This window comes from Suricata suricatta, chromosome 12 (genome assembly GCF_006229205.1).
Source record: "Suricata suricatta isolate VVHF042 chromosome 12, meerkat_22Aug2017_6uvM2_HiC, whole genome shotgun sequence".
NCBI classification, from domain to species: Eukaryota; Metazoa; Chordata; class Mammalia; order Carnivora; family Herpestidae; genus Suricata; species Suricata suricatta.
In genome coordinates, this window is record NC_043711.1 from 54,149,590 (window position 1) to 54,169,125 (window position 19,536).

General features: G+C 52.2%; 1 protein-coding gene across 1 annotated transcript; it reads right to left on the reverse strand.

The window, feature by feature from the left end:
* Window positions 1–7,355: 7,355 nt before the first annotated feature.
* On the reverse strand, window positions 7,356–12,671 carry RHO (rhodopsin). Its single transcript, XM_029917599.1, has 5 exons — window positions 12,311–12,671; window positions 10,389–10,557; window positions 9,036–9,201; window positions 8,698–8,937; window positions 7,356–7,573 (listed from the first exon to the last, which is right to left on the reverse strand). The coding sequence occupies exons 1-5, from the start codon at window positions 12,669–12,671 to the stop codon at window positions 7,463–7,465; spliced, it is 1,047 nt and encodes a 348-aa protein (XP_029773459.1). The 3' UTR covers window positions 7,356–7,462.
* Between the last annotated feature and the right edge of the window lie 6,865 nt (window positions 12,672–19,536).

A 19,536-nucleotide genomic window follows, 5' to 3' on the forward strand; every position in this document is an offset into this window, starting at 1 on the left:
TGCGCAGGTAGACACGGACACAGATACAGATAGTTAGCCCCCTCCCCAGGCATGAGGCTGCTAGGCCGGCCTGCTCCCCTTATATGTCTGCAGCCCTGCCCCACCCCTCCAATTAGCACCTGATTGGGCTGGGAGACTCTGAGCTGCTGGTGGGGACAGCGAGGCTGGGTTGGGGCATTGCAGCCGTGCCTTGGGTGCCCATGCCCCAGTTCAGCCACCCAGTCCTGTGTGACCTTGGGAGAGTCCATTGACTTCCCTGGGTCTCAGGTCCCATGAAAAAATGATGGGTGCTGAGGCGCTTGATCCCTCCTGCATGCCCTGCCCCCACAGGGCCTGGAGATGCTGATGGGGACCTGGGCACACCTGGGTTGGGGAGGCGGCCCCTGAGGCTTCCAATCCCACCTGCTCTGGGGCCGCTCCTATTTCTAGGCCACGGCTGGCCTTGGTTTCTCAAGGCTGACGGGTGGGGTTTGCCTAGAGCTGACACCCCCAAATCAATCTGTTGCCTCTTTTTGTTTTATTTTATAAGAAAGAATTTTTAAGGGACGGAGGAGCAATTTTTAAATAAAATTGCCTAGCAAAAGTCTCCACAAATAAGGAAAACCGTTGGTAAAATAGACAAAGAAATTGAATAGGCAATTCACCAGAAAGGCTGATAATAAACACAAGAAAATATTCTCGACCCCCTTGGCATTCAGGAAAATTCAAATTGAAACAATGATGAGATACTAGTTCCCCATCAAATGGACTCAAATTGAAGGAAACCTAGCCCTCAGTGCCTCTGCTAAGGGTGTAAATTGGGGTGCAGTCTGCTTTGAAAAAATATTCCTTTGAACTCAGCATTGCGCTTCTCTGTCCCCAAAGTACAGTAGTCTGAAAAGAAACAATTGCTACATTATTTAGAAAAGAAAAAAAAAAGAACTAATTTCCAAATGAATCACTGGAGGCTTGGCTGAAATACTCCCTTCTGTAGAATACTCTGGAGCCATTTGAAATGGTAAGGTGAATTAAAACAAGGATGTCGTGGCATTTCACACCTGGTAGAATGACAAATATTTAAATTAGACCTATCGATGCTGGGTGTCCAGAACATGAAGAGACACATAGCTGCTGGGAGGGCAAGTCGTAGCCACTCTAGAAGGCAATGCAGTAACATCAAACATAACTAAAGACAGACCCACACCCACCATGGCCCGCTGGGTATAAATCTGAGAGAAACCCTTACATCGATAGATAAAGATGCTCACTGCAATCCCAGCACAAATTCAAAACAACCTAACTACCCACCGGGAGGAAAGCAGACAAATAAACTGGGGTCTGGTCGCGTGGTGAAGTAGTCTACAGCAGTGGAACTGAACGAGCCAGAGGGTTGCCTCAGTCAGTGGAGCCTGCAACTCCTGATCTCGCAATTGTGAGTTTGAGCTTCACATTAAGCACAGATATAGAAGGAAGGAAAGAAGAAAACAAATAAATAGATGAATGAATGAATGAATGAAAATGAATGAACCAGAATGTGTCTGTGGAATATGCTCTGCCTTTCTGAGAAGAGAGAATTTGTGGGAGTGTGTGCAAGTATATGTGTGTGTGAATGTGCACATAAGTAAAGGCACAGAAGAAGGTCTGAAAGGATTCACAGCAAGGTAACAGCAATTGGTTACCTCTGAGGAGGGTGTAGGATTTGGAGGGCACGGGTTTAAAACAAAGTTCCATTCTTCCTTCCTTTATTGTTGGGATTTTTCCAGAGACTCTCCAGCACCAGAGTCTGGATTGAGGGAGGTGGTGGCCATGAAAGTGTTCTAAAGTGAAATCAGGTATCACTCCTCCCTTGCCTAGCCCCCTTTATAGCTCCCCGCTGTCCATGAGTGGAGGTTTGACCTCTTTCATCCTGCTTATGGAGACCCTTTCTCCTTGGAGCCCCACAGTCCAACTTCTGTGGCTCTTGGAATGAGCTAGCTGTTGAGAGCTGGGCTTTCTCCTGTATTTCCTTTGTATATGTGTTAGATGGATGCAAAAATGGCCCCAATTTGTCACCCCTGCCCATAGCCATGTCCATTTGCATGCAACTTTGCAGCTCCTCTCACACTTTTAAATCTGAGCTGGCCTTGTGACTTGCTTTGACCAACAGGATATGGTGGAAGTGAGGCCATGCCAGTCCCCATCCCATGTGAACAGGCCCTGGCTAGCCCTCTGGAGCTCAGAGATTCACGGCTCAGTCACTGCTGTCACTCAGCCCACAGCTGGCCAAACAGCCAAACCTCCAGTTGACCACAGATGCTTAACAAGCCCAGCAGAGATCAGCCAAGCTGAGTCCAGGTCAGCAGAACTGCCTGGCTGACCCAGAGTCACAAACAACAATGATGTGTTGTTTTAAGCCATGAGGTTTGGGGGTTGTTTGTCATGCAGCACAAGCTAACTGATACACTGCCTAGAAGGCCCTTCTTTACCCCCACCTACCTTCTCTGGACTGTTCCCAAACTCATCCTTTTGGCTTCAATGTAGCTTGGAAAAGCCCTCGGTGACCGCTTAGGAGGTTAGGGTCCTATCATCTGGATCCAGCAGCCCCTGGGACCTCCAGCATCCTAAGTTACCACTCTCCCATACTAGCCTCTGAGCTCTGAAGGGCCCCAGGGGTAGGCAGGGCTGTGTCTGACTTGTTCTGGCAGTATCCCTGGTGCAGAGCACAGTGCCTGGCACACAGTAGGTGCTCAACACCCACTGCTATGGAACCCCAGTGCCAGAGCCCAGCCTGGCTGAGTGGAGGGAGGCCTGAGAACCCTCTGCAGGAACCATGTTAGAGCAGGAGGCGAGATGAGGCAGAGGCACATGGTGCTGGCACAAACAGGGGCAGCAATTTTGATTGCATTGTGGGGAATTTCCAAGAATTGAGAAATAGAGAGAGACTTGGAGAGACAAACATTCCCACGAGCTTCATGTGAAACCCTGCTCCAAGGCTGTGCCAGGATAGAGTTTTGCATTTGGAGGGGAAGAAGTTCTAAAATGCACTGCAAATCTAAAAATTCTTCTAGAGGATTGCCTTTTTACAGGGAAATGAGAACTGTGAGGATCAGATGCTGGCGACAGGGCAGGCTGCTCCATGTACTTATCCAATGCCTACTGAGGCCTGTATGGAATTTAAGTTTCTGCTGACAACTGTTTTACCAACTTTGAACATCGAATGGGGACCTCCTACATGTGAAATTTCTCATCGGTCTGAAGATTATGTTCTAAACTTTTTAAAGTAGTGATAGGGTATCTATTTTGTGTAACTCTAGCCCACGTAGCCTCAGGACATTTGTGACATTAGTCAACAAATGGATAGAGAGCAGTGTAGGCATGGTAATAGCTGCCACATTCTATGTCCATGTATATATTTTATATTCACTATTTTATTTATACATGAAGATGCCAAAGTTCAGAGAGGACCTGTACTAAATCTTCCCGAGTCTGGACCCTGGGCTGCAACCTGGAATCCCTCTGTGTTAGTGAAGAAACCAGCTATAACTCCAAAATAACATAGCTTAAACAAGAAACCATCAATCATTTTCTCATGAGACTCTTCGAATGCAAGTTGCGTAGGACTAGAAGGCAGAGACCCAGCCAGTCTCCTTCTTGCCTGATGCTGTGCTGTTCTCTGCCCACAGACTCCACCTCATGATACAAGCAGCTGCTTGTATCTGGTCATCATGACCACATTCCAGCCATCAGACAGGAAAGAGGAGAAGTGAAGGACGTCTCCATTCTCGGAAATGCGCAACCCAGAACTCCATATACTACTTCTGATTATGCTCCACTGGCCAGACCTTAATGTCACACCACCACAAACACAAGGGAAACTGGGAGATGCTGCCCTGCACTGGGTGACTAGGTGCCCAGCTAGAATTGGAGTGATATTACTAAAAGGAAGAAAGGGAATGAATATTGGGGGCAATTGGTACTTGCTTTCCCCTTTTCTGAGGCCCCTCCATTACTTTAATTTCTTGACTCCCACACCAGGGGCTGCTCCTTTGAACCTGGTTCACATCTCTGGGAAGGAAACTCATATTTGTAGAGGTTTTTATTGTTTTTTGTTTTTTACCATGCACTGCAATTTTTATAGCAATAATCTCATTAGTCTCTATGAACAATTCTACCAACTGAGATGAGTCTCTCTTTCCAGCTCAGAGGCCTGAGACCTAGTGAGGTTCAGGAACACGGTGTGATGTTGCAGAGCTGAGAAGGGCACCCATTGTCTCTCTGGGACCACTCTGGGACGTCAGGGGTACATGTGTCTACTGGGGGACATGGGGCAGGCTCCCATCAGGCTTTGCTCTCCCTGTGGTGGTACGGGGCTGGGAGGCTTGGTTCATACTCTCTCCTCCCAGAGGCAAGATCAGGGGTGGGAGAGCTCTGTGTCCCTGAGGCTGGCCAGGCCACATTCCAGAGACTTGCTACCTCCAACCCGTCTTTGAGTCCCCAGCACATCCTGGACCACGGTTAACTTCCTAAGATCAGGTTGACTATAGATATGATTGTATACAAGAGGCATTCCATAAACCTGTTGGCTACCTGGAGCCTGGAAATGAGGTGGGTAACACCCTCAGCCCAACCTAAGTCAGCACCACTTTGCCTTTATATGTGGCAAATGTCCCCAAGTGCCTGTCAAATCAGCTAAATCAAGGAGGGAAAGAGGATTTCCCCTCTACCAGGAAAAAATAGAGACTTCTGGTTTGAGAATTAATTTTTTTTTCTTTGAATATGAGGCTGAAACAAAGATACCACTCCTCAGAATAAGTGGACTGAGGTGGGGCAGTGAGGAAACAGGTCTGCCTGCAAAGCCGTCCCTCCCAGGGCCATGCCTGGCCCAACACATCAGAAATGGAGAGTGAGATGTGCGGGGCCAGCCGTGGGAATCTTCTCCTTGGGGTCCCGGTGTGAGGGAGGCCTGGTGTAGTTGGACATCATGCACTTCGACAGAGGCCAGCCCCTCTGGGTCACTGTTAGTTCTGCCCACCCTGTTTCAGGGCCTCTTCCTTGGTAACGACACCCCGCCAAGTATCCTTTGGGCTCCTTCCCATCCCCACCCTCTCTCAGACCATTTGGTTCATGTAGGGTCTGCAGGGCTGATCAGGTGACCCAGCCCTGGCCAATCAGAGGCTAAATCCCCATCCCAGCCTGGTGATAGGCTTAGGGACAATCAGGTGACTCAAGCTGGGCCAATCAGAGGATGAATCCCCATTTTAACCTGGTGACAGGATTAGGAGTGATTAGGTGACCCAGGCCTGGCCAAGGAGGGCCCTACCCAGGACTTTTGCTGGAACCCTCAGGAAAAGCAGCTCACTTTCTGCAAGGCTAGCTAAGCTTGGGACTACTGGTAGCCCTTTCTGAAGCCAGCACACAGAAGACTGTAACCAGAGGGGAGATACAGAAGTGCAGTAACATCTGAGCACCTGCATCCAGCTGTGCCTGAAGTCCTAGGTTTTTTTGTTTTGGGGAGTCAGTCATTTCCCCTTTCTCGCTCACCCTATTGAGTTAGATTTCCTGCCCCTTGCAGCCAAAGAAATCCTGACTGGCATCACCTAGGGAGGCAGAGCAGATCACCCAAAGGGGCAACAGTAGAGATCCCAGCTATTACCTGCTCCAGCCCCACCATGGCGCTGGTGAGCGTCCATCTCAGGCTCCAGCCACCCTTTCCCACCTTGGAGGTTTAGGGTAACTCTGGGGACTATATCTCCATCCTTGTTCCCCTCGCAGATGGTGTTTTTGGTAAGGCCAGCTCTGAGCTGAGGCCCAGTAATGTCAGAAGCCTCCCCCTGGCTACAGTGCACCAGGAAGCAGGCTGGCCGCGAAGTCTGCAGTCCCCTCAAGCTCAGTTTCAGACTCCCTTTTGCAGAGAAGGAGACTCAGAGAGATGGAAAAACTTGCTTGCAGTTTCACAGATCACTCGGGTTTCCGTGACTCCAAAGTTGGGGCTTTTCTCATTCCCAGGCCTGCTCCTTCCACTCCACACCCCCAGAGGGTTTGGCTCGTTGCCCAAACCCGGCATCCCAGGGTTAGGGATCAGATGGAAATTGCTGCCCAATTTCAATCCATTCTGCAGATAAAGAGCTTGAGAGCAACAAAACCCCACCACCACTAACACCAAGCATAGGAGCTGAGCTTTTAATGCCCCAATTTGCCTGGTGTCCAGGCAGGGCTGGGGAGAGTTAGAGCTTCCCGTCTTGGTTATGTGGAGGAGGGGCAGTTATACAGGCAGCACAGCTCTGACACTCCAGAGTTCCCGCCAGCTTTGCAGCAAGGGCTCTCCAGAATGGAGAATGGACTGCAGCTACTAAAGATCTGTGAACATCCCCAGGGAAGATGGGCTCATCTGAATTTCCCACTTTTTGTTTCTAAGATTTTTGAGACAAAGGTGACACTGGGAACTCAGCTCTTCATTGAACATGGGTAGATGAATATGGCTTCTAGAAGCTCCATGCTGGACTGCTCTTTTGCTGCAGCCTAGTGGCTGGGCAAGAGAGCAGGTAGTTTGTGGAAGGTGACAGAAACCCCCTAGGTTGCAGGAGGAAGGGGAGGCACTGGACCTGGGGCTCTTCGTCAGAGGTGAGACCCTAAGCCTTGGCCCCAGACTCCAGTTTCCTGACATTGTTTTTTCAGTCCTGATGACTGCATTCTGCATTCCCTTGACTGTCCCTCTCTGCAGACCAACCGCAAGCCCTGGTCTGGCCTTGACATCTGGTGAATTTTATAAAACCTGCTGAGGCTGGATGTTCAGGCCTTGCCCATTCTCAAAATGGTCACTATCAAGAAGATGATCATATTAACTAATTATATTAATCGATATTATTCATAATGTTAACTACAATCTGTACAGCTCCTTACTGTTTTACAAAGTGCTTACACACACACACACACACACACACACACACACAATCTCATTTGATCTTCACAGCCATGCATTGGCAGGACCAAGGATTTGGGATTTCCATTTTATGGGTTAAGAAAGTGAGGCCCAGGGAGGGGAGCTGCTGAAGGTCATCAGCTGAGCTGCTGCTGCTAAGGTGGTTTTGAGAGGGTAGATCTGCTCTCCCTGCCCATTCATTCCTTCATTCATTCCCCCATTCGTTTCTTCCTTCATCCATCTAGCATTTATTAAGTACCTACTGTGTGCCCCAGTCTGTGCTAGACACTTATACCTAAGCTGGGACCCTTTTCCAGAGAGCAAGAGTTCTTGTGTTCCTGAGAGATGAGTTGAGGAGAGGAGGGGCAGAGATCCCCCAGCCCCTGGGAACTCAGGACTCCAGATCGGACTGGAGTTGCAGAGTGGGGAGCCTCATTTTTCTCTTGTTATTATTATTTTTTTTAATTTAAGGAGTCTGCGCAGCCTGGCTCCAACAGGCCTGGCTCTTGGTGGGGCAGCTGTGGCTGGGGGTAGGCGTGGGGGATGGGACACTCCTACAGTCGACCACAGAGTCCTTGGCAGGGCTTAGGCCGGTGCCACCTGGCTGGTCTCCGTCTTAGAGGCAGTGGTGGAGGCCTCGTCATCACCCAGTGGGTTCTTGCCACAGCAGAGGGTAGTGAGCATGCAGTTCCGAAACTGGAAGGCAAGGAGAATGAGTCAGAATCAGGGGCCCACCGAAAGTGTGTAAGGCCAACTGGGGTGGTTGGCGAGATTCACCTCCAAACCCTTCCCTGCTTCTGGCTCTCACACCCTCCACACCCCTCTCCAATCTGGATCCCTGGAGGGAACTTAGTGCATGTGGCCCCACCCCAGAAATGCCAGGGACCAAACCCAAGGGGGCTTTGGTACTGATGACATCCCATGATGCCCTCTGTGTCCCAAGGGCTCTCTGTAAGTTAACTTATATAGCCCTAGAGTTTGGGATTTTGCCTTCTCTAGGAATGAAGACACTGAAGCTCAGGAAAGGAAAGCAATTTCCCAAGGGTCACTCAGTGAGAAAATAAGAATTGAGATTTGAAACCAATCTGCCTAACTCTGGAGACCATGTTTCTGCCCCCCCCCCCCCGCCCAATCATGCACTCTGCAGAGAAATCACTAGTCTGTGTTAAAGAACTGCTATATCCTTTCTTCCCTCCGAATAATGCTGTAGCTCCTTGTTCAACTTTGTGGAGACCGGCCCCACCCCATTCCCAGGCCTGGGACTTCAATGATTTGACTTTTAAAGTGGGCCTCAAGGGGCACCTGGGTGGCTCAGTTGGTTAAGCATCCGGCTTCGGCTCAGGTCATGATCTCACAGTTCATGGGTTCGAGCCCTGCGTTGGGCTCTGGGCTGACGGCTAGCTCAGAGCCTGGAGCCTGTCTTCAGATTCTGTGTCTCCCTCTCTCTCTGACCCTCTCCTCCTAATGCTGTCTCTCTCTCTCTCTCTCTCTCTCAAAAATAAATAAAAACATTAAAAATTTTTTTAAAAATAAATAAAGTGGGCCTCGAGAAGCATCTGGACTGGCACTTCTCATACTTGAGCCGGTGTGAGAGTCACCTGCATTTGTTAGAAATGCAGGTTCCTGGACTCCCCCTGAGCTTCTGGTTGAGCAGGAATCTGCATTTCTCCTAGATGACTCGGATGGTCTGGGGGATACCACTTTCCCTGTCTGGTTTTTGCAGGTGAAATGACTGAGGCCCAGTCAAGGACATGGCTTGTCCTCCATAGGCACTGCCTACAGCCTGGGGCCCCTGACCCTTTCACCCCACCAGCAGGCACCTGTTTGTTCATCATGATGTAGATGACAGGGTTGTAGATGGCAGAGGACTTGGCAAAGAATGCCGGGAGTGTCATGAAGATGGGGCCAAAGTCGGAGCCCTGGTGGGTGAAGATGTAGACCGCCACACTGGCGTAGGGCACCCAGCAAATCAGGAAAGCGATGACCATGATGATGACCATGCGAGTGACTTCCTTCTCAGCCTTCTGGGTGGTGGCAGACTCCTGCTGCTGGGCTGCCGCCTATAAGGACACAGGGCCTACTGTCCAGACCATGGCTCCTTTGGACAGGGACTAGGCTCAACCCAACCAATGCGTGCGTCCCCAGCACAGGTCCATACCTCCTTGACTGTGAAGACCAGCTGCCCATAACAGAAGAAGATGACGATCAAGGGAATGGTGAAGTGGACCACGAACATGTAGATGACAAAGGACTCGTTGTTGACCTCTGGCTGGCGCGTGTAGTAGTCGATCCCGCATGAACACTGCATGCCTTCAGGGATGTACCTGGGCACCAATGGGGGACGGGGTAAGAGAGGGCATAAGGGAGACCCACGTGTGAGGGACCTGAGGAACAAGCTGCAGCCTGTCAGGGCCCTGGCTCTCCCAACATACCTGCTGTGTGGCTGAGCTTGCTCTGGGCCCTGCTTTCCCTCTCTTTAAAACAGGCATGCTAAAACACCTGTGTGGCTGCGTGACTGTGAGGATCAAATCAACTGGGATAAGGACTCAAATCCCCCTTGTGAAAACAGCCGTGCTATGGTGAGACTGCCCAGGCTGTTGACTAGCAGAGGTTGGTGGGGAGAAGAGAAAAGCTCCCCAGCTCTGTATTTGAGGCAGTTTGTACAAACTAGCATCTCACTAACAGGGTAAGAGTATTTTCTAGGCCCAAGATGGGCACACAGAGTAACTTAGGGATCTTTGCACAGTTTCTAGAAATAAGAGGTCCCAGTGCCATGTGGTTAGGATGTTTCTGTGACTTCAGAGAATGGTGACAATGGGGTGTCTATTGGGGGTGCCCATGGATGGGACTGGGCAGGACTGGAGAAAACAGGGGAAGAGGCTGGAGGTGGTGGGCTCAGATTCAGCAAAGGACAAAAAAAAATTGACCCCAGGAAGCTGAGAGAGTAGGGAAGGGAAGAGAGATTAGGAACTTCCCAAAAGCAGAGGGACACAATGCCTCCAGGAAACCACAGGGTCACCCATCCACCCCAAACCACTGTCCTCCCATCTCTCATCTGAGCCCCATTTGGAGATGATAGTCTAGAGACTGGACAGGACACAGTTCCCAGGGGCTGCAGTGTCACCACCTGCCCTAGGTAGGCTTGGCCTCTCCAGGTGCTGAGGCCCAAGGTCAGAGGGAGCAGCCTATGAGGCAAAGAGGATTGGAATCTGGCCCTGGCTTACTTGAGGATTAGGGGCACAGCCAAGGTTAAGGGTTGGGGCATCTTGGATTCTCCTTGACATGGGGGCTCAGGAGGTGGGGCCAGCCCCTGGAGCAACATTAGGGTCTGATTCTCTCTTCCTCTACCCTAAAACCCTCCCTTGGAAGAGCTGCCAGGGTGAACGTTTGGGGTAGGGGGCAGAGAAGCTCAGTGTCCAGAATGAGACAGCACCAAAGTTTGAGTCCTGGCTGGGGACCCTATAAAGAACCCCCACCCCAGGGCCCCTTCCCTTCTGCTTAGTGCCATTACCTGGACCAACCAAGGAGGGGGGGTACAGCACAGGCCAGTGCCATGACCCAGGTGAAGGCGACGCCCATTATGGCATGGTTCTCCCCAAAGCGGAAGTTGCTCATGGGCTTACACACCACCACGTACCGCTCAATGGCCAGGACCACCAAAGACCACAGGGCAATTTCACCTGCAAGGCAGTCAGCTATCAGTCAACATGCCACCTGGCTGGACCCCACTGTTGAAAGAGGGAGCCCTCCTCCTGGAAGGGAGAAGGCGGCCAGGAAGTCTGCCTAGCGAAGGGTTGGAGCCAGGACTTGGAAAAGAGAGGGCTTTGAATGTCAGAAGAGGAGTGAAGGGGCTATGAGGCAGGGGGATGCTATGCTGAGAGAGTGAGCAGGGTGTCCTCCAGGAAGAGGAGTTAGTTCAGTTAGAGCTCTGGCTTCATGAAAGATGAGAAATCAGATTCCAGGGTCATGATTAGACTAGGAGCCCTGGAGGGAGTTTATACAGAAGGATGTGTGCTTTGTGGGGTGACAGAGTGCTTGTTGGAGCTGGGGTTCCTTCTCTCCCTCTTGTGCAGCAGCCTCTCCCCCATGAGGAATGAAATAACCTGGGCCCATGGGTCCCCCAAGAAAGCTGACCAATGTTTTGCCCAGAGAAAGAAGCAGGAAAGAATGGTGGAATGCAGACAAGCGCTCTGCACATCTCCCAGAAACTCCATTGGGAGGGTGGCCATAGAATTTGCCAACCAAACCGGGACATTGCTGAGAGAGAAACAGGACACTACTAAGTATTCCTCTGGGATAATAATTGTGAATGAATGCCAGCCCTGCAGAGAAGTGCCCGCCTGCATGTGGCCTCCATCTCACCCCTGCCTTCTAGCCTGAGACTCCTCGGCCCACCTCCAGCCTTATTGTATGGGGGAGCCTATCCCCTTCCAAGAAACCCCTTCCATAGGGAGGCACTAGGCCTATGTGGGGATCTGTGGCTTTGAAAAGTACATTCAAATAGTTTCTTTGACTAGAAAATGGATGGGGCACTGCAGAGATAACAGATCCTGTTCAGTGGAGGAGAACAGCGAGGCACGGAGGAGGGAAAAGGCACATTCAGGGATGTGGCAGAGCAGTGACTAGGGCCTAGGTCTTCTGGCTCAGATCCAGGAGTGCCCTCCTTCTCTGAGGTCACATGGCAAGCGGGAGAAAGCCAGGGTAGCTGGAAGAGCCCAGCACCAGCCACAAGAAGTGCTCTGCCTCCTTCACATGTCCAGGACACTATCTCAGCCCCATGCCTGGGGAACCTCTGGCCACCACTGGGTACCTGTCACCTTCACTGACCACAGATCACCCAGTCTCAGGCCACGAGGCAGGAGTGACATAGGGCTACCACATACAAGCAAACCCTTCTCTGCAGGGTCGGATAGATGCCGGGCGGGGGGGGAGGCTGAGCCCATTGTTTAGCACAGGCAAAGTCCAGTGGCCGGAGGACTAATGATCTGCATTCACCCTGGGCCAAAAGCCCTGAGCACAGAGATCTGTCTTGTCCAGCTTTATTCCTAGTGCCCAGCATGGGTCTGACAAGGCACAGCTGCTCCAAGGGAAATAGAACATGGCCACAGAAATGTGGGCTATAAACTCGGCTCTATCCTCACCACAGTGTGGCCCCAGCAAGGCCGTTGACTCTTTCATCCTCAGTTCCCTTGATGCAAAGCAAGACAATGGCACTGCTCTACATGAGAGTCCAATGCCTGCCCTCAATGAACAGCAGCCTAGCTTATGATTCCTAACAGTGTCTGTTGATTAAGTGGAGAGTGCTGATGAATGTAGAGGGGAGAAGGCCTCTTAGCCACCATCCCCAAATACGGAATTCTCTCCTGATACCTCCACACCCTCCCCACTGCTGGCCCTGACTCCCCCCTCGGCCACCCACACCCCAGTTCGTACCGCCCAGTGTAGCAAAGAAGCCCTCCACGTTGCATCCATTGGGACCGAAGATAAAGTATCCATTCAGAGAGGTGTAGAGGGTGGTGGTGAAGCCGCCCAAGACCATGAAGAGGTCGGCCACGGCCAGGTTGAGCAGGATGTAGTTGAGAGGCGTGCGCAGTTTCTTGTGCTGGACCGTGACGTAGAGTGTGAGGAAGTTGATGGGGAAGCCAAGCACGATCAGCAGGAACATGTAGGCGGCCAGCATGGAGAACTGCCATGGCTCAGCCAGGTAGTACTGTGGGTACTCGAAGGGGCTGCGCACCACACCTGTCTTGTTGGAGAAGGGCACGTAGAAGTTCGGGCCTTCTGTCCCGTTCATGGCTGTGGTCCTGGTGTCTGCCCTGTGGACAGTTCAGACCTAAGAGTGCTGCTGAGGACTGAGCTTGGCCACCCAGAGCTCTGGGTGGACAACTCCGGGCTCTAACCACCGCCCCCCCCCCAGGCCTTTATAAAGTGACCTCCCCTCCCTAAGCTCCTGAGTGAATCAGCACCTGGGAGATTGGGGGCATTATTAATCATACTAATCCCCACTACTGCAACTGGGGGCCTAATTGGCTTCCAAGAGGGGCCAAGGTGACTCTAGGCAAAAGCCTGGGGCCAGAGAGGGGAGGTACTTGGGACTCTGGGAAAGGGCAGGAGGCCCAACCCCAGCTCTTCTGGTCCCCAGGAATCTCTGCCCGTCTCAGTTTGTTGGCCTTGGCCTGGCATTGGGATCTCTGGCCCCATGCCCATGTCTCCCTCACTTCATGCCAGAGGATTCTGTCTTCCTCCCCACTGGACCACGAGCTTCCAGAGGGCAGAGGCTCTGGTCCTCCTCTCAGTCTCTCAGCCCCCTACCTATTTCTTCCCCACCTGTCACCTCCTGGCTCAGTCTCTAACATTAGGCCACTTCACCAAGTTAGGAGCTCCATGAGGGTAGGGGCCACGTCCCGCCAGCTTCGGCATGCTCCATGCCAGAGCACAGACTGGCATAGACCAGGAGCTCTGTAGGTGTTTGAGTTGGAATTCACTCACTCGCTCGTTCATTAAACATTCATGTCAGGCCACTGGAAATACAAAGATCCAGAAAGGAGGAGGTTATGCACTGAGGAGGACCCTGATGTGGGAAGGACAGATCCAGGTCCAGGGAGGGGTTTCCATGAGGCCAAGGGAAGGGAGACTGCTTATACCAGGAGGTGTCCGGGGAGGTGAAGTTTGGGTCTTTGAGGGAGGGGAGTATTTTGCTAAGTTGCCAAACAGGGAAGACAGGGGAGACTGAAGACAAGGGCTGACAGAGGCCTGAGGCCTATCTGGGGTGAGGCTGTGCAGGGGCTGTGGGGCCAGCTCTGGTAGGTCTTGATACCAAGCTGAGGAGCCCGATTTTATCAAAACAACAGTGGGCAATGGCTTGGGCAGATCTTTTTTTTTTTTTAATATAGTTTATTGTTAAGTTGATTTCCATATAACACCTACTGCTCATCCCAGCAAGTGTTGGGCAGATCTTAAGCGGCAGAAATGTGGCTCAAATGCCCCCAAAGGTGTATTGGAGGGAGTGAGGAGAGAGGAAGGGACCAGGGTGGGGGTGACTGGAGCAGAAACAGGACAGAGGCTCTAAGGCTCCTGAAGCAAGACCTTGCATCCAGGAGGCAGCTGGGTGCCTGATGATATGCTGGGCACCAGATCACTGCCGTCAGCAAGGCGGGCTTGGGCTCAGCGTGGAGGTGAGGCCGAGCCTGGAAAAAGAACTGGTTGGACGCTGCTGCATGCAGGGCACATCTGGGGATGTCTGTGTAGTCTGGGCTGGGACAGCAGGCCTTGGAAGCTGTGTGACTGGTCACTCCACGAAGGCAGCTTCTGGGAGCAAATGGAGGCTGGGGAGTGAGAGGCTCCCCCGATCAGTGAGAGCAGCACAGGGATGAAGGGGGCCACATGGCAGTGCCAGGGATGGTCACCCTCTGGCCACAAATGTGTATGGAGCACCTACTGTGCTGCCCACAAGGTGCTCAGCCTGACAAACGTGGTAGAGAGGGAGGATGCCCACAGGCCGTACCATTTGGGGGGTGGGGGTTGGGGGAGGGCAAGGCTCACAAATAAGTACTGAAACAAATGAAATTGGAAAAGTTCAGATCGTGACCCGCTCCCAGCACACAGTCATTTGGAGCAGTCCAGAAAGGTGAAGTCCTAGCCATGAACTTAAGTGATTGATGGAAGGAGCCGGTCAGCAAAGTATCCCTGTCTCCAAGAGTTCCAACCGTTATACTCTCTTCTGTGCAGTCTCTTCCCACCTGACACTCCCAGACCTGGTCACTCAGAAAAGGCCCCCTTCCCTCTAACCTGCCTGAGGGTCCAGAGCCCTGCCTGTCACACGTGGAGGGCCGATGAAATGTGCGCTGGGGGGATGCACTCAAGGGAAGGCATGGCAAGGCTGCTGGGGTGTGACTTCTCGCAGTTTAAGGTGCTAGGTTCAGTGATTAGGCCCAGCCAGCGCTAATGAGGGAAGGTGGAGGGTTTGATTCTGACTTGGCCGTGGTAGCCAGATGGAGAGCGGAGCACTGGACTCCCTGAGTCAAAACTGGCCCACACACAGCCCTGCACTAGCAGGGGTGAGCCCTCGACCATAGACCTTCAGCACCTTGCCTTCACCTCTTCCTAATGCTTATGACAGCCTGGAAGCTTTTACGTTCTGTTCATGTGTTTTTTGTCCAACTCGCAGGCTATTGTGTGAGCAGGGGGAGGGTAGGGGTCCAGTGGAGGGGGAGGAGGTTCTGGCCAGCTCTCAACAGGGTTCCCAGAGCCAAGCATGGTGCTCAGCAGGTTGCAAAATGTAAATCATTTCCCCTACACTGGAAGGAGCTGGGATTTCTGTTTGGTTCACTGATGTATCCTCAGGGCCTGGCACATAGTAGGTGCTCAGTATTTGTGGATAAAGTGAACAGATAGATCTAGGTCATCTCAATCAGTGCTTCCCTCTCTAAATCTCAGAGTTTAATGACCCTCCCTCACAGGGCCATGGCCAGGAGGGGAATTAAAGGCATCTCCACTGTGACACTGCATTGTATCATATGAGGCCTGACAAAGCACCCTTTCTTAAACAAACAAACAAACAAACAAACAAACGCTCTTTGTTCAGAGAAACAGGCTCCTAGTGAGCAAGAAGGTCAATAGAAGTCACCTACCCTGACCCTCCTGCTACATTTCGAAGGTGGGGAGACTGAGGACCAGGGTGAGCAGTGAGTCAGTGGCCCAGGTCACAGTGGGCCATCACCTGCCCGGCCATCCCTCCATCCCTACACCGAAGACAGCTCTCAGGAAAGTTGTGCTAGTTGTTCACACCATGGTATAAATGACCAAAGAAAAAAAAAAGGGTTGTGCTTGGGTTGGTGGGAAAGCCAGAAGACTGAGTCACACAGGCCTGGGGCAGCAGTGGTGGCTCTGAAGACAGGGGGGAGCACTGGACTCTAGCCTGGGGCCCTGAGTCACCCTGAGAAGTCCCGCTTCTTCTCTCCAGCCTCAGTTTGCTGGAACTAGGAAACCCATCTGCATGTTTGACGAGACCTGCCTTCCACCAGGGTCCAGTCACACCTTATTATTTCGGTGCCATGGATCCCCTTAGTTGGGTATGGCCCCTTTACCCTTACATCTGGACTGAGGCTCTGAGGCTGTGCAGCCTGGGCACAGCCCAGTCCTTTCCCTTCCCTGTGCCTCAGTTTCCTACTCTGTTGCCTGTAAGTGATCAATGACTGTTGCTGACAGTATTAGCCTCTTAGAGTCTCATCCAGGCCTCAGCTTACGAAGCACTCCTTGGAGAGGCCCGACACTACACACCAGCCCCCAACCCCTGCCCCCACCTCTCACATCACATATTTTTCTACTCGGTACCCATCACTGTTGGCAGTGGTCTTACTTGTCTCCTTACTGACTCACTGTCCATCTCTCTCCAGAGTGCAGGACTGGCCTGGCCTGGACTTTGCTGCATCTGAGCTGGCAGCTTGGAGCAAGGACTCAATAAATATCTCTCGAATGGATGAACAACTCCCAGCCCCCCATGAGGAGGTCTCACTCCCTGACCTCTGACCACTGAGGAAATGGCTCAGACGGTTAATGTTCCTCTGCAGAGTGGAGGTGGACTGGCTGTCTAACTCCCCAGCCTGAGCTTTTGTCTATGCCAGGTGGTCCAGACAGGGTCCATGAGCCTGCCACAGGACAAGCCCCAGTGTGGGTGATATTCAGAGCCACTGGCCCCTCAGTCAGGCTTGGGGATGAGCTGTGGGGGTGGAGGGCTGGGGTTGGCTGTCTCTGAAGATGGTGGCACCTATTTCTCCAAGCTTCCCTGAGCCTGGGAGCCCAGGTGCAGGGCTCTGACTCTGCTGCGGAAGATTAGGGACTTAGCAGGTAGCACACAAATAGCTCCTAAGTCTCTGCATGGAGGTGCTGCTGGTTCAGCAGCTTCCTCTTCCCTTTCCTTCTCTTCCTCCTCCTCCCTGCTTCCTCTCCCTGGCTTAGCCCCACCTGGCTGCATTATCGTGGCTGAGCGAGGCCTTAGACTGAGCTGAGAATGTCAAAGGGAAGAAAGGAAGGAGATGGACTCACTCTCCCCCGCTTCCTTCCTCTTCTCCATTCCCACTTCCTCCCTCCTCCCTCCTCCTACTTTTCCCCAACCCCAACATTAGCCAAACACTTTCTATGTGCCAGGCTCAGGGTTGGGTGCGAGGGACACTGAGATGAATCTTATATAGCTCCTGCCCTCAAGGAGCTCCCAGGCTCAGCGGCCTGCTGACAAAGGAAAAACAAAGAACCATGGGAGATGGGGCTCTGTTCCCAGCCCCAGTGCTATGAGATCCCAGGGGAGCACGGTGTGGAATGGAAGGAGGAGGCTTCCTAGCCTAGACCGGGGGACAACTGAGCAAGAAAAGGGCCAGCTAGTAAGGAGGCCCCGGGCCTGGGCTGGAATGGCAGACCAGGGAGGGCAGGCCTAGGAATCCAGGTGCCGGCTGGCTAGCAGCGGGCAGGGTTATAAGCAGGGGAAAAGCATGATTAGGTTCTCATTCTAGGAAGATGTTCTGGAGTCTGGGTGGAGTATTGGGATAAGTGCTTGGTCCAAGGGTGAGAGCCCTGCCCAGCGCAGGCCTCTTTGCTGAGGCCTCCATCTACCCTGAGTGTGGGGCTAGCACAAATGGAAGGTCACCTGGTATCAGCCATAGGCATCAACCTTGGAGATGGGGCATCTGTCTACCTGTGCAAGAGCCACGAGTGGCTCTAGTCTCAGCAACCTCAATGGGAATGGATGGGGACACCTAGCTGGTTGAGGCCAGACTAAAGCCAGGCCTACCTAAGGCCTGGCCCAGGGCTCTTTCTGGGCTGTGAAACCCACCTTTTCCTTACTTCTTCCTTCCAGGAACATGGGTAGCGATGAGAACTTGGGAGATCAAGTCACAGGATGAACCACTTCCAAGCTGTGTGGACTCCGCAGCCGTGCCTCTTTCCGGGCCTTGGTAGCCTTTTAATGAAATGCGCACCTTGACGTCCCTGCAGTGCCTTCCTTGTGGTAGCGTGTGAAGGGTCGTCAGGCTCATCAGACGGAGAGTGAGGCTCAACCTCAAAATCGAGCTGGAGGAGTCCTTTCTGCTTACATGGGGAAACAGCCTCAGAGAAAAAAGTCCTGGTCCAGACCTTGTCCAGGCTGGGACAGGAGAGATGCAGAACATGATGCTTAGGTGGAAAGGTTATGCTTGGGTGTGAACCTCATCTTGGCTCAGTATTTGTTGAATAAAGGAGAGAATGTTGCTGAGCCTCAGTTTCATCATCTGCATTAATGGGCATCCTCAGAGGCTGTTGAGGATTAAATAAGACAACGGGTGGGAGTGCTTAGCGAGGTGTCTGGTACTCAGTGAGCATTTGATTGAAGGGAAGCTGCGGTCTCAGACCTCCACAGCTTCCTTGTGCTTCCCTGCAGCAGCAGAGCCTGGCACGGCACACCCTGGTTTTTGGGCAACTCGGCTGAGAAGACACATGCTGCAGTCTCAGGCTGCGCCCCCCACCCCCTGCCTCTCGCCTCGGACCATCTGATCTGTCGCTGTGATTGACGCCTGTTGGGTGACTGGGGCTGTTTTCTCTCTCTCCTCTCTTTTTCCTAGCCATATGCAAATGATTTTAGTTCAAATAATGCACTAATGGAAATCCTAACACATTAATAAATGTTTAGCAAGAGAGAGAGCATGCATGATGGTAAGTAATTAGACACTCAACGGAGGAGTTCTGTTGGCACAACTGTCTGGCTCCCTTTCTTTATTTTCCTCCATCATCTCCAAAGAGAGATCAGAGGGAGGCAGGAGAGGAAGGGGGATGGCAGGGAGCCCGCTTCAGCACTCGCCATTGAATGGCCTCTGCAGCCACTCCTGTCTTCATTCCTCCAATGGGGACATTTGTCCCGCTCTGCCCACTTCACAGATGAGCTGTAAAGTATCAATATCCAATCACAAGGTTGGTTTTCTTATCTGACAGCCCAGTTCTCTTTCCCCTGCTGTCAGGACTCGGCATAAAAGCACTGGATCATTGCCACCTCTGGGGCAGGTAGCGTGGAGGGCAAAGGGAGCAAGAGACTCAGGGAAGGAAAGATCAGAGGCTTCCCCAGGGGTCTGGGTGAGCCCTTGGGCTCCAGCAACTCCATCCACCCGCATGGCTCCAGAATGGAAGTCATAACCCTTCCATCACAAGGCTGGTGTGAGAACTGAGACAACATATGAAACCCGGCTGGCATAGAGAACATCCTCAATAAATGTCAGCTCTCCCTCCATGCCCTCAAGCTGCCAAATCAGATACTGCTGATGCTCAGCGGCAGCAACCTTAGTGGTATCTCAAACAGACCCACTTGCTTCAGGAGCTGGAGGGAGGGGGAAAGCCTCAGTGGGGCAGGGGCCTTGGTGCGGCTGGGGGAATGGGGTAAAGAAGGGGGGCCTGGCCCGAGGCAGGAAGCAGAGAGCGGGCTCCAGAACCTCTGAGGAGAGGCCCTCTTTGCCATCTTCTCTGGAGCCAGGAACCTTATTTTCTGGTCAAGACGGAGCCCCGCAAAACCAAAATAAACACTCGTTCCCCTACCTATTCCCATATTGCCATTTCAATTAGATTAAATTTTAAGAGCAGGCAAATGTAACGTTCCTCTCAGATCGAATTAGAAACAGGTGCACTTTTGCATAAGGAAATTAAGT

Excerpts from the sequence above, each read along its gene's own strand:
- RHO (XM_029917599.1), bottom strand. The coding sequence starts at position 12,671 with ATGAACGGGACAGAAGGCCCGAACTTCTACGTGCCCTTCTCCAACAAG. Across the intron at positions 10,558-12,310 it reads CTTCTTTGCTACACTGGGCG|GTGAAATTGCCCTGTGGTCT; the intron begins GTACGAACTGGG and ends ACTGCCTTGCAG. Across the intron at positions 9,202-10,388 it reads CCCCTCCTTGGTTGGTCCAG|GTACATCCCTGAAGGCATGC; the intron begins GTAATGGCACTA and ends ATTGGTGCCCAG.